Genomic DNA, 14752 nt, shown 5'->3' with positions numbered 1-14752 from the left:
TTTCATGGAAAAGGGAGACTTGGAACTGAGTTTTCAAGAATGATTAGAATTTGAAAGGGAGTGTAAAATAATAACACTGGTCTAAGAACGTAAATGCGGGGAGAGGGAAGGAGGTGGCTAAAAGGTATGGGTCAGATTCCTTGTTTGAACAGCAGAACACCTGCACTAGGTTGTCTGGGGTGCTTGTACAAATTATAGATTCCACCTGTAATTCCCACCCATTACTCCCCATTCTGGATCTGTCAGTCCGGATTTACCTTTAGAACAAGCTCCCCAAGTAGATTCTTATCACATGAATGGAGAGTCTTGAAATCCTGGAAGGAATGTTGGCAACTGTGGGCAATTGGAAGCTGTTTTAAGTTTCTGAAGAGGGAGAATGATGGCATGATGGAAATGGAGCTTTAGGAAGGGCATAGACTAGTGGTCTGCAAAATAGATTGGTGGGAGGGAGACCTTAGAGGCCAGGGGAGCTGCCAGGAGTGCACCAAAGTATTCAAGATGAGAGGAGGGAAGAGCTTGCTTTCTCCTGGCTGCACCAGAAATGGGGACTAAACTGACTCCAAGAGGCCTGTAGAGAGAGGAAATGAAGAGGCTTGGCTACAGATTGGTTGTATAAGCAATAATGGTAAGCAGGACTTTGAAATGACAGTTGTGCTTTAGGGACCCAGGAAATGGCAGTTAAACTGATACACGTGCTCCTTCTGTCTAATGAGTTCTGTTCCAACCTGAGGTGACTGAGACGTCTGGGAGGCATCCGGCTGACAAGTGTGTCACTATTGGCAACATGGGCTTGAGTATAATAAAGGTCTGGGAAGAAGACAATGATGTGGGAGGGTCAACAGCATGAGAAAAGAGGAAAGAATGAAGCTGAAAACCTGAGCTCAGAGCTGTGGGATCAATAACATTGGACAGGAGGAGGAAGATGAAGCAAGGAGGAAATAGGGAAGAAACAGAGAGGTGGGTGGTGAATGAAGGTTGAATAATAAAGAGAAACCAAAGGGAGACAAAGGTTTAAGGTGAGTACCCATTATGTCAGATGTGCTAGAGTTTGAGAAGGATAAAAACAGTCTTTTCAACTTGGCAAAAAGGGTTTTAGATGAAAACTAACTGTTAAAAAGTGAAAATCTATAATACTTTGTGATGTGTGTGTTGTGATCTGTCATACCAGGAGTAAATAAAAGCTCTTGATGGCAAATTGTGTTGACAATTAATGAGCAAAAATAAAAATATACTCCAGAAAGACTGGTTTCCAAAAGGATACTCTTCTATTAGAGAGCTAGGAAATGGGGAGGGGAGAAGGAAGGGACTAGGATGCATGGACAAACAAGAAACATCAGGAAATACTAACATGTATGTACATTAATGATCTTGCTTACAAAATAGGGTTGCATTCAGTTTTTATTTTTTATTTTAAAAAAATTTTTTTAAATTTATTTGAGAGAGAGAGAGCATGAGCAGGGGGTGAGGGGCAGAGGGAGAGGGAGAAGCAGACTCCCTGCTGAGCAGGGATCATGACCTGAACTGAAGGCAGAGGCTTAACTGACTAAGCCAACCAGGCATCCTGCATTCAGTTTTTAAAAGAGGTTCCATTCTTGCCTCTTGGTTATGGTGTCATCTGAAAAAACATGAAATGTCATATCGAATGCAACCAAAACTCTGTTTTTATGCTACCTTGAAATATGGCTTCAGAGAAGAAACAGTTCCTTCAAACGCTTTACCCCTCCATTTCCTCCTTAATGACCTCAGGGTCAGGAGGTGGGGGAAGATCCACTTTTCAGTGTAAAACAAAGTGACAGAATGTACACTAGTGTAGAGTTCATTACTGCAGGCTGACCTAGCATGGTCAACTCCGTTCGGTGCCCTAATTACAGTGCTCTGCCTCTGGATAGATATCCATCAGGACATCAATTGCTCTAGGTGTTCAAATGTTTTCACATTACTTGAGTACTTTCTATATTTTCTGTTCTTCATCTGCATTATATGTACTTGATGACTTGAGATGTTAAATCCTTGATAGCCTTTTCTACAAACAAAGTTATAGGCTTTGGAATAATAAAGCAGGCAGTCATCAGAGAAAGAGTCATAAATGTTCTCCCATTTAATGTTATTTAAAAAAAAAAACTAAGGAGAGAAAGGAAAAAGAATGGCTTAACTGTGGTGTGAAGGCTATTTAAAAAAAGAATCTGAACTGAAATCTAGGTGGATGGTGTACAAGGGACTTCCTATCATTGGAGTTGTACCCATTGCACTTAAACAAGTAAAATGAAGCAGTTAGACAAGAGCTCTAGACTGTTTCCAAACTATACACTGGGACATGACATGACAAGTGATTTCTTTTTCCTTCTGAGTTGTAAATACTTTCTTTCTTTCTTTTTTTCTTAAAGAGATTTCATTTATTTATTTGACAGAGAGAGAAACAGCCAGCGAGAGAGGGAACACAAGCAGGGAAGGTGGGAGAGGAAGAAGCAGGCTCCCAGCAGAGTAGGGAGCCTGATGCGGGGCTCGATCCCAGGACTCTGGGATCACGCCCTGAGCTGAAGGCAGAAGCTTAACAACTGAGACACCCAGGCACCCCTGTGAATGCTTTCTTGTGTCAGATTCCTAAAAACTGCTGAGTCTCTAAGTTCTTCCATAACTGTTGGGTAATAAAATAGATTTCTACCCACCATGTAGTTATCTCTGTCTTCTGACTTCATGTAATTGTCAATACGTTCTTAAACAGATTCGCCAAGTTGCTTAAGCCCACCGCTTCATAAGGGCTTAAGAGGCTGGCTGTACTCTGGTTTTTATGAATACTTAACTGTGGCTGTTGTTGATGCCACGGCTCATAGAAATAGATTGGCATTCCCCTATTTCCTTCTGACATAGCAACTGTCGTCATTTCAGGATGATTATAAAAAGTAGAACCTCTTAGTGACTTTGTAGCCAAATGTGATCCTAAAGTAACTTTTTGTTAGTCTGTATGCTTCTTGAAATTGTATCCTTTGTCAGTGACTATCCTTTACCAGTCTTGTCTTATAATAAGGGTTTATAAATAGATGCAAAGAAGATATACAAATGGCATCAGGGAAATACAAACCAAAACCACAATGAGGTACCACTTCACACCCATCAGAATGGCTAAAATGAACAACTCAGGAAACAACAGATGTTGGTGAGGTTGCAGAGAAAGGCGAACCCTTCTACACTGTTGGTGGGAATGCAAGCTGGTGCAGCCACTCTGGAAAACAGTATGGAGGTTCCTCAAAAAGTTAAAAATAGAGCCACGCTAGGACCCAGCAATTGCACTACTAGGTATTTACCCAAAGGATACAATCATAGTGATTCAAAGGGGCACCTGCACCCCAGTGTTTATAGCAGCAATATCCACAGTAGCCAAAATATGGAAAGAACCCAGATGTCCATCAACAGATGAATGGATAAAAAAGATGTGGTATATATATATATATATATATATGATGGAATATTACTTAGCCATCAATAAGAATGGAATCTTGCCATTTGCAATGATGTGGATGGAACTAGAGGGTATTATGCTAAGTGAAATAAGTCAACCAGAGAAAGACAATTATCATATGATCTCACTCATATGTGGAATTTAAGAAACAAAACAGATGAATATAGCGGAAGGGAAGGAAAAAGAAAATAAGATGAAAATAGAGAGGGAGGCAAACCATAAGAGATGCTGAACTCTAGGAAACAAGCTGAGGGTTGCTGAAGGGGAGGTGGGTGGCGGGAAGGGATAGTTGGGTGATGGGCATTAAGGAGGGCACATGATGTAATAACCACTGGGTGTTATATGCAACTGATGAATCACCAAATTCTACCTCTGAAACTAATTTTAAAAAAAGAAAAAATAGATACAAAATCGTTATTTTAAGAAAAGATAACTGTTGAGCTATAAAATATGTAAGTTGTAGGTTTTATTTTTATCTCTCAAATGGGGTTTATATGTCTTACCTGCAGTAACATTCATTTTAAAATGTCATGTAAACCATTTTTTAAATTATAAAACTGGTAAAAGTTTTTTTAATCAAAGATTGTAGAAGCGCATAAAATAAAATGTAAAAATTCTCCTTCCTTGTTTTCTAGCCTTCAGTACAACTCTCCAAAAGCAATCACTGTTAACAGTGTCTTAAGTTTCTTTGAATGAATTTTCTAAGTGTACACAATTGTATGTATATATGTACACAAACTCAGTTTTACAGTCATATTATGTAAACTGTTCTTCATGGGTTTTTTTAAGATTTATTTATTTTGGAGAGAGAGAGGGAGGGGGAGAGAGAGAGAGAGAGAACAAGCTGGGTGGAGGGGCAGAGGGAGAGAGAAAAGCAGGCTGATCTCAGAACCCTGGGATCATGACCTGAGCCAAAGGCAGACACTTAACTGACTGAGCCACCCAGGCACCCCATCTTGCTTTTTGTTTTTGTTTCTTAATTCACTTAAAATACCAGGACTGTGTCATACTAGCATGACTCAGCTTCATTCTTTTTTTTAAAACTGCATGGCATTTCATTATATATATATATATATATATATATATATATATATATATATATATTGATTTATTGATGAGCAAATAAGTAATTTCTGATTTATATCTGGTTGCTGTTGAAGTGCAAATAATTACAGATAATGAACATCCTTGGAAATGAAATTACTGAACCAAGGGGCACATGTTTTAAATTTTTTTTTTTTAAGATTTTATTTATTTATCTGACAGAGAGAGAGACAGCCAGCAAGAGAGGGAGCACAAGCAGGGGGAGTGGGAGAGGAAGAAGCAGGCTCCCAGCGGGGGAGCCTGATGCGGGGCTCAATCCCAGAACGCTGGGATCACACCCCTAGCCGAAGGCAGATGCTTAATGACTGCTCCACCCAGGCACCCCCACATGTTTTAAATTTTGATGAGCTATTTCCAAGTAATGTTGTATGCAGTTACACTTCTATCAATATTATCCGAGAGTGTTTCCACATTCTTATCTATTAGTCTTCCTTTGAGATTTGAAATTCCTGCCATTCTAGTAGTTGAACATTACTTCTTTTTATTATGTCTTTATTGGATTAGCATGAATTGAGCATTTTTTCATAAGACAAAGTCATTTTTATATATATGTGAATTTCCTGTATTATATCCTTTGATTATTTGTCCCTTGCCATATCCGTTTTATGAGAGAAAAAGAAACCCTTTACTAGGATAGACTACCATATATTATGTATTTTTTTTAGTTCAGCTTTTTAATTTTTATTTAATTATTTTTATTTTATTTCCAGCGTAGTTAACATACAGTGTTATATTAGTTTCAGGTGTACAATCTAGTGTATCAACAATTCTATGCATTACTCAGTGCTCATCATAAGTGTGCTCTTAATCCCTTTCCTCTATTTCACCCATCCCCCCACCTACCTCCCCTCTAGTAACCATCTGTTTGTTCTCTATAGTTAAGAGTCTGTTTTTGGTTTCTCTTTTTTTCTTTTCCTTTGTTCATTTGTTTTGTTTCTTAAATTCCACCTGTGAGTGAAATCACATGGTATTTGTCTTTCTGTGACTGACTTATTTCACTTAGCTTTATACTCTCTAGATCCGTCCATGTTGCAAACGGCAAGATTTCGTTTTATGACTGAGTGATATTCCACCGTAGATCTATACCACCTTTTCTTTATCCATTCATCTATTGATGGGCACTTGGGCTGCTTCCATAATTTGGCCATTGTAAATAATGCTGCAATAAACATAGGTGTGCATATATCTTTTTGAATTAGTGTTTTTGTATTCTTTGGGTAAATACCTAGTAGTGGAATTACTAGAATTCTGCTTTGAATTTTTTTGGGGGGAACCTCCACACTGTTTCTCACAGTGGCTGCACCGGTTTGCATTCTCACAAACAGCACACAAGGATTCTTTTTTCTTCATATCTTCACCAACACTTGTTGTTTCTTGTCTTATCAATTTTAGCCATTCTGACAGGTGTGAGGTGATACCTCATTGTAGTTTTGATTTGTATTTTCCTGATGATGAGTGATGTTGAGCATCTTTTCATGCATCTGTTGGTCATCTGTATGTCTTCTTTGGAGAAATGTCTATTTATGTCTTCTGCCCAATTTTAATTGGCTTATTTGGGATTCTTTTGGTATGGAGTTGTATAAGTTCTTTATGTATTTTGGATACTAACCCTTTATCAGATATGCCATTTACAAATATCTTATCCCATTCCATAGGTTGTCTTTTAGTTTTGTTGATTGTTCCCTTTGCTGTGCAGAAGTTTTTATTTTGATGTAGTCCCAATAGTTTATTTTTGCTTTTATTTCCCTTGTTTCAGGAGACATATTTAGAAAAATGTTGCTATGGAGAATGTCAGAGAAATTACTGGGATAAGCTACCTTTTAATAGATAATCTACTAACAGTTCATAGGAAACCATAAATGTATGTATTCCATACATGATCACCAGTATAAACACTAACTCACTTAGAGACCTAAAAGAAAGCCCAAAAGAAAAAGTGTCTGAGCAGAGAAAGGAAACAGTCTATCTGGAGATAGATGTGGAGACTGGTCTTACTCTATTGGTTTTCTATTGCTGCAAAAATATGACCACTAATTTAACAGCTCACAGTTTCCTGTGATGAGAGTCCAGGCACAGCATGACTGGCTTTAGGTCAGGTCCCACAGAGCTAAAATAAAGTTGGTCAGCTGTGCTCAGTATTGTCTTCTAAGTTGATGTGGTTGTGGCAGAATTCAGTTCCTTGCAACTGTAGGACTAAAGTCCCAGTTTCCTTGCTGGTTATTAGCTGGGGGCCACTCTCAGCATCTAGAGGCAGCCCATGTTCCTTGCCACACAGCCTCTTCCATCTCCAGAGCCAGCCGAGGACAGTTTCCTTTGTGTTAAATCTTTCTCATGCTTCCAGTCTTTCTGACTTCCAGACCCAGGTCTGATGAGTTCATGAGACTAGGAAAGCCCAACCAGGTAAACTACCTATCTTAAGGTCAACTGATTTGGAACAAAACAGAATGGCAAAGTCCCTCCTCAGCAGCACCTAAATTAGTGTTCAGTTAATTAACTGGGAGGAGGTGTATGTACACAGGGTGTCAGGAATCTGGGGGGTCATCATAGCATTCTGCCCACCATGACTCCCACCTGCCTTTCTCAGGGGAAGCAGACAGAGGTCATGTCTGTTGGCCGAGGAAACCAATCCTACTGGAACATTAGATGCCAGAGAAAGGGAGCATGACCAGAATCCATCTAACCTCATGCACAACAAAGTCCACCCATGTGGGTCAAAGATCTTGATATGAGCAATGAAAGAGCAGAAAGCTGCAGAGAAAAATCTCAGAAACCATACATACAATGTAGGGGTCAGGCAGGTCTTCCTGACCAAGGATCCAAACCTGGCATTTCCGACTCCACAATCTCTGCCTTCTTGACCTCTACACTGTGACCCACCAGAGGACAGATCATTCATTGGCTGTACAAATAGGTTCTGAGTCCTCTAACCTTACGGTTTCTTCTTATGCCAGTGTGATCAGAGTGTGCTTGAGTGAGGTGTTGGCCTTGGCTGTTCAGTAGAACAGAATGCACTGACCGCAAGCTAAGTAGGTAAGCCGCTAAGGGAAACTGTATTGATGTGCATTATCCTAAAAGAATTCTAAAAACCTTCTCTCCCTTCCCTCCATCTCTTTCTCTTTCATATTCCCACCTGCTGCTGTGATTCAGGCGCATGATACATGACTTGCTTGAGACGGAAGAGATTTATATAAAAGAGATGAAGAGCATAATTGATGTAAGTAGACTGGGGTAGAGGACATTAAGCATGTATTCAAATTAGAGAAGTTCTTTTGCACAAAGGGACTTAAAATAGTTGCCATATGTCTCTAGAATTTCCACCAAGAGTTCAGGTCTTATAATATCACAAGTATCTTTCCAATAGGAATAAGAACATTCTTATGACTATTGATCCATGTAACCAAATAACTTGCAAAAGACTGTATCAATTCATACTGATTTTAGCAGGGCCCAAGAGGTTTACCCTATGGTTGCCAACAATGGACATAATCATTGAATGCTTTTGATCATTTAATAACGGAGAATTGTTTCAAGTAGGATATTTTGCTGAGAGTGAAAATTTGATTTTTTGCTCTTTTCCTAAGGAAATAATCTTGAGAAATAAATGATCTATACAAAATTATAATAGAATTTTTATAATAAAATATCAGAAGAAAATAAAATCTCCAATAAAAAGGGGGATGTTAATAAAGTCTGATATTTATGCTGAATGAAGTATTATTCAACTGTTACAAAATAATTATTTTGAATAATATGCAGCAACATTGAAAAATGCTTATAAAATTAAATTAAAAACAGTATAAGATAAGCTTTTAAAAAGTCATGAAGGAAACATAATAAAACAAGACTAATTGCATTTGGTTGTAAAATGATGGATAAATTTTTTGCTTTCACACTTGGCTTGTATAACAAACATTTAAAAATATACGTGTTCTTTCTATAAAATGCTGTTTTATTATCATCACTGTTTAAATTTAACCATCTTCTTCTGAAGATGGACACATGAAGGGAATAATATCAAAAGAAAGCATTTGGTGGAATGGCTTTCAGGAAATAAGTGTGCCGTATTTCCCAATTATTAAAGTTTTGGTCCCTGGAGTACTAATTCAGATCATCTCTTAAATGTTCCTATCTGTAAAACCTACCTTGTTTCCACCTTTGCAGGGATATATCACTCCAATGGATTTTATTTGGCTGAAACATCTGATTCCAGATGTTCTTCAGAATAACAAAGAATTTCTCTTTGGGAATATTAGAGAACTTTATGAATTTCACAACAGGTATATAATAATTCAAATTATCAGGAAAAATGGAAAGTAAGAGAAAAACAGAAATCAGACTGATGGGATTTGGAGATGAACATTTGTAGACATTGCTCGGTTTAAGCAAGTAGTCCAGAGTCAGCAGACGTGGTTGGGATGGGATGGGATGGGATAAGAAGGAGGGAAGAAGTGCCACAGATCTCTGAGGGAGAAGGGAAAAAGCAGCAATGGAACATGTACCAGGGGTCAGGCATTAATGTTATATTTTTTGTGTGTTTCTTTGCTTATTTATCTATTCCTGCATCTGCCTTTATTGAGGACCTATTCTGTGTCAGGCACTGTGTTCTGCGTTGGGAATACAAAGATGACCAAGACACACGTCCACATACCTACTATCATTGAGTAGTGCTGGGAGCTAGTGTTGGAAAATGCTAACTGGTCAGACAAGTTGTCGTTTTAGCCCAGGGGTGCTTGCGTGTTGAGTTCTAGAGAATTAGAGGACGAAGGGACTTTGGAGATCATCTTCCAAGCCTTTCATTTCACAGATGAACCTGCAGCTAGTTTCCTCTCTACCCAATATGATAACCCCAAATCACACATGTAATCGATGGGAAAGAAGATACTGCTTGGTGAATTGACCCACAGTTTTTTCCCAACCCCATCTCTTGCCCATTGGCCAGACACACAACTGAAATGAAAATCCCATTTCTGCTACCCTCCCCGGAGAAGTTAGTCAACCTCTTTTACACCTCGGGTTTCACATTTATGAAACCCTACCTTACTAGGTTTGGTGGGGGATTGAATGAGATATTGTTTATGAAGTACTTAGCTTATGCCTGGCTTGCCTCAAGTCCTCAGTGATATTAGCAGTAGAAGCAGCAACAGCCGTTCATATTCACGTGATTCTCATGTAGCAGGGAGCATCGTGCATCTTGTCTGTCTGCAGCTAGTGCCTAGAATTATCAGGATAGCTGTGGTTGGCTTCAAGGAATCCTAGTAATGTCACAGAATGTTTTTTTCTTCCAAATCAATATGTTGAAGATGAGTCACGAGCAATAAAGCCTAGGAAACAGAATTTTTCTGAGCACCTCTTAAAATCTTATGTGATTTTGGTTAAGAAAAAACCTTATGTGTTTTAACCTCATACATGTAAAAAATTAAAACGTTATTATACTTTTCCTTCCCTAGGACTTTTCTAAAAGAATTGAAAAAGTGCACTGAAAACCCTGAACTTCTGGCACGTTGCTTTCTCAAGAGAGTAAGTCTGAGCTCCCAGTAAGTCAAAATAACCATATGATTAAAGTTAGCCCTTAATTTTCTGTGTTAAGAGGCAAGGGCAAATGGAAACACCAATGTTCTGAAACGTTACACATACCTTTTGAGTGAAAAGCAGGAGTGCTTTGTAGTATGTCACCCAGTGTGAGAAGAGTCCAGTTTGACTAGGCTCGTATGACAGATGGCAGCCACTTATAAGCTTGGCCTCCTGCAAAGCCAGGTGACATGGAGGACTGGCCCCCCCAAAACCAGATGACCCTCCTCTGAATGACTAAGCTGTTTTTGAACAAGAATCACACAGCAGGCTTAAATTCCTCACTAAAGCTGTATTAACACTCTCAAGAGAAGAAGTACTGATGCTAAACTAAAAGTCTCAGAAAATGTATTTTCTTCCATTTTATCATTTTACAGTGTAGAGGATGGTTAGAATATGTTAAATCTGTGGCCTCTCTTTTTTTTTCAGTTTGGAATTTATTTATTTTTTATTCTTAATGAAAAAATAACTTTGGAGCATATTCCAAAGTTTATTTTTAAAATTTTATTTTATTTAAATTCAATTAATTAACATATTATGCATTATTAGTTCCAGAGGTAGAGTTCAGTGTCTATGGTCTCTCTTATGCTTAGTACCTAATTTATGATTTCCTGCCCTCCACCACCATCTCCGACTACATCCCCTTCCCCATGCACAGACCTCTTCCCTCTTGCCCTCTCCACACCCCTGCTTTGGGCAGTGAATAAGGTGTTAGGGCCCGCGGTGCTCCGTCAGAGCTGGCACAGAGGCATGTATTACCTAGCACCACTCCCCACCAAGCGCATTCTTCCCTTGGGAGGACAATGCAGTTGATCCTGGTGCCCTGGACTTTCTAAGTCTTTTGCATTTCTCCTCTTTCTCTCAAATAGCTCTTCTTTTATTCTCTTCCTTCTTTTTCTTTTTGTGAGCCTGAGACAACAGATCAAACAACTTAAAATTTTTAAACAACCCAAATTATGGCTGATAAGTCTAAAAGCAGTACATGTGATACACTGAGAGCAAGCAAACAGAAATCCTCGGGTTTCAAGGCATTTGACATAATGGAGAAACAGAGCCTTCAACCCTCAGAGCTCTTGCCAGCTTAGAAAGCCCTTTCCACCACCCCGTATGGGCTTTCCACAACAGCCTCATCATAGATTTTTTTGTCAAGTGCGAGAATTCAAGGTACACTAAAAACTATGTTGTACTTAATCTGATTAATTTCTTTTTTGAATTACTTTTATAGCATTATTCATATTTTGCACTATTCTGTAATTTTGCACTCATCAAACCATCAATGTGAAATCTAGTTTCAGAGCTTAGAAATATTTTATAATTGCTTATGTCATTATTGCAAAGACTTATTTAAATTATTGGATGAGAAAATGACCAAATTTCTGTGGGGAAAAACAGATATGATAAAAAAAAATTGAACAAATATGAGGCAATGGTCAGGGAATTGCTGACAAAACATCTTTTCCTAGAAGAATTCCTCACCTAAAGTTTTACAAAGCCTTCTATAGTCCCCCATGTTGGAAGAAACCCGAGAAATCAGTAATCCAGACCTGCATGTAAACTCTGCATATAATCCTATGTGATTTATGATGTTAGAGACATAGCACAGGTAATAAATTCTTCTCAATCATGAAGTTATTAGTCTGGGACTGATGGAGTAATTAATAACCATGATTAGCTAATCTTTGAGGCTCCTTAAGGGAATTGGCTGCTGCCGTGTATTTGTTAGCCAACGAGGTGGGCCCCTCACCCACTAGTTACTACAACCATTGACCTTTTCTCAATAATATTTGCAGAATTCCATTAATCATGAAAATGAGTTTTGAAATATTGCTCTGGCCAAATGTTTTAATCAGACTCTATAGTCTGCAGAATCCAGGAAGATTCTGCCCCAGAGACCAAGCTCTACATAGAATAATATTTGTCAATCATCTACTTTGAGTTCCATTAGCTCTGAGATGGGACAAGGCAAAATGGAAAGAGCACTGGGGTGGGACTCAGGAAATGTAACTTCTTGTCTAAATTGAGCCACTTGCTATCTGCATGACCTCATGTTAAGTCACTTAAACCTCCAGAGTCTCACTTCCCTCCTCCATACAATAGGTTTAATAATACCAATATGTAAAGTCGTTGTGGAAATCTAATAAATCAGTGTATGCAGAAGGGTTCTACAAAGTAAAAAGTGGTTTGTCAATCGCTACCATTATTGGGTGCTCCGTATGTATGGGGCATTTGTTGAGAAATTTCCATATATCATCTCATTTAATCTCGCAGTAGTCATAGTTGACTGCTGCTGTGAACCACTTAATAGATGAAACAACTGAAGTGTAGGGAGGTTAAGTAACTGCACTTGGGCCATTTGGTTTGGAACTGACAAAGCCAAGAACTGAACCTGGACCATCCACCACCAGAGCCCACCATCCTAATGCTGCCTAAATGAGTGTGTGTGAATATGAGTTTTTGGTAGCAATTTTTTTAGCCTCCTGATTTATTCTATAAGCAGGTGAGGATAGTTGGGTACTTTCATATGCTGCTGGTTAGTGCATATCCTTTCTTTAAGGAATTTTGGATTGAAGAGCAAATGTAGGTCAACAGTCGTGTTTTGGTGCTTGAAGGCCTGTGGTGTTCTGCATTGCTCTAAGTGTAGGCATAGTACCAAGGGGTGAGGGTTTCAAGAGCACACGTTTCAGCTCAGCATCCACTGAGAGAACCAGGTGACTCTGTTGCTGGGAAAGTTTGGGGAAAGGTGGCTGACTGTCGAGGATGTTTCGCTGGGTGGGAAGCTGGAGCTCCAAAGTCTCCTCCAGCTTTTATATAATCTTCTGGTGGTTAGTGTTGAAAGCAGTGAAACCTTGAATTCCTTTAGGAGCTAAAGGCCAGGGTTCTTGTGCTCTGACAGACCCAATGTGGGTGAGATGCCTTAATCAATTTGTAGTATTTTATAAGCCTGGCCTTCGGTATGGCAGGAGTGTTCCCTACGTGTAGGCTACTCTGCTGTTGAAGCCATTGAGTTTCACAAATGTACTTAGCACATCGGCACATCAAAGGCACACAGGGGATAGTTCTTGAATGAATGAACATATTGTTAAGCTCTGAGTTAGTATTCTAGTTCCTTAACCTGTCAGAACAACATTTCTCCAGAGTCATCTCCCTTCCTTCCACATGCAGAAATGGAAAGAAATAGACATAGTTGACGCTGTGAGGAAAACAATAACCTATGTCCACATGAAGGACATCAAATTTGGCCTGAGAAATGTAGGGACACAGAAATCCACCAGGATGTAGCCCCGTGGGCTTCTCAGACTCTGTGGCCAGCAGAGCTGCTGTGGTCCAGGGGCGAGTGGTGGAGTGCGTGAAGCTGGCAAGCTGACTCCATAGGCTGGGAGTAGCCTTTCCGGGGTGTTGGTGGGAATGTGCCTACCTCGCATGGTCTCCGATGCAATGAGAAATAGGTCACACAGAACTTGGAATCTGTCTTGATCTCAAGCCCTGAGATAGTCATACAATGTTTCCTGTCTTGGAATCCAGTGCTGTAGGTGGAAAGTGATGTCTGAGGCGAGTCTGCTGCTTTGGGGGTTGTCCAAGGGACTTAGAGCTGTGTTGTTTTCTCCAAGCTGCCACATTTTCACTTTGGGTGTTTCTATCTTTTGGCTGTCTCTTGTTTTTTTTTTTCCCCCTGGGGTTGGCATCACAATGATCAAAATAGGAAGATAGGGAGAGAGAAAGGAGGGGCCCTCAGCTACCAGCACCTTTTCTGTCAATTTCGTCTCTCACTGCAGAGCTATTCTGGGGAGACAGTGATGTCCTGGATAAAGAGCAGAGGAGGAAGGATGAAGATTAAAACCTGCTCCTGTTTATGAATTTACCGATTTACTAGAATCCTGTAGTTGTTCCCACAGCACTCTGTTCATATCTGTGTTTAGTACTTACGGTTGTTTAGAACCCTCAGTTTACCTTGCCCTCACACAGTCACCCCAACATGAAGTTATCGTGCATCCCCAGTTCCTCACACCATGAAAATACTCAAGCTTGTTGAATATTTGAATGAATAAACGGTATCATCCTCTCCACTTACTGAAAAATGTTACCTGATTAATTTGTCCCAATTCTTTTTCCACTCAGAAAGAAGATCTTCAAATATATTTTAAATACCATAAGAATCTGCCTCGAGCGAGGGCAATCTGGCAAGAATGTCAAGACTGCACCTTCTTTGGGGTAATGTTAAGATCACAAAGTCTCCCACAAATGGTTTTCCCTGGGCAATGCTTATGTGTGCCGAGTCTTTAAAGAAATCAGAAGTATGAACAAGGCAGGGGAATCTGGCATTTGAATTCATGCTTATTAAAAGTCTCTCCTATTTTGAAATTACACATTGGAAGTTTTGAGGTGGCCCTGGGTCTCTGGTGAGCAAACCAGAGTCCTCATCTAGGATGGGGAATTCTAAGAGGAATTAAATCCAAAAGGCCACACTCTGGGTCTCCTTGGAATGATATTAGTAAGTCATCGTGTAACTTCTAGACTCAAAGTGACCTGACTAGACACCACCACCCCCAACTCAAAGACAGGCTGCCTCTTTTTTAGTAGACTTGCTTTCTAAAAGAAATAAATGGTCCTGCTTCCGTAGCTGCA

At 39.5% G+C, this 14752-nt stretch overlaps 1 protein-coding gene across 1 annotated transcript in view; it reads left to right on the top strand.

The window, feature by feature from the left end:
- Nucleotides 1-14752, top strand: part of MCF2L2 (MCF.2 cell line derived transforming sequence-like 2) — a 257951-nt gene that overhangs the window by 187037 nt on the left and 56162 nt on the right. The window contains exons 16-19 of the mRNA XM_048214906.2: nucleotides 7709-7775; nucleotides 8723-8838; nucleotides 10009-10078; nucleotides 14246-14338. Coding sequence (XP_048070863.2) covers nucleotides 7709-7775; nucleotides 8723-8838; nucleotides 10009-10078; nucleotides 14246-14338 — 346 coding nt within the window. The remainder of the gene's footprint in view (nucleotides 1-7708; nucleotides 7776-8722; nucleotides 8839-10008; nucleotides 10079-14245; nucleotides 14339-14752) is intronic.

Source organism: Ursus arctos, unplaced genomic scaffold (genome assembly GCF_023065955.2).
Source record: "Ursus arctos isolate Adak ecotype North America unplaced genomic scaffold, UrsArc2.0 scaffold_4, whole genome shotgun sequence".
NCBI classification, from domain to species: Eukaryota; Metazoa; Chordata; class Mammalia; order Carnivora; family Ursidae; genus Ursus; species Ursus arctos.
The sequence above is the reverse complement of the archived record's forward strand: the minus strand, read 5'-3'. Positions and strand labels throughout refer to the sequence as shown.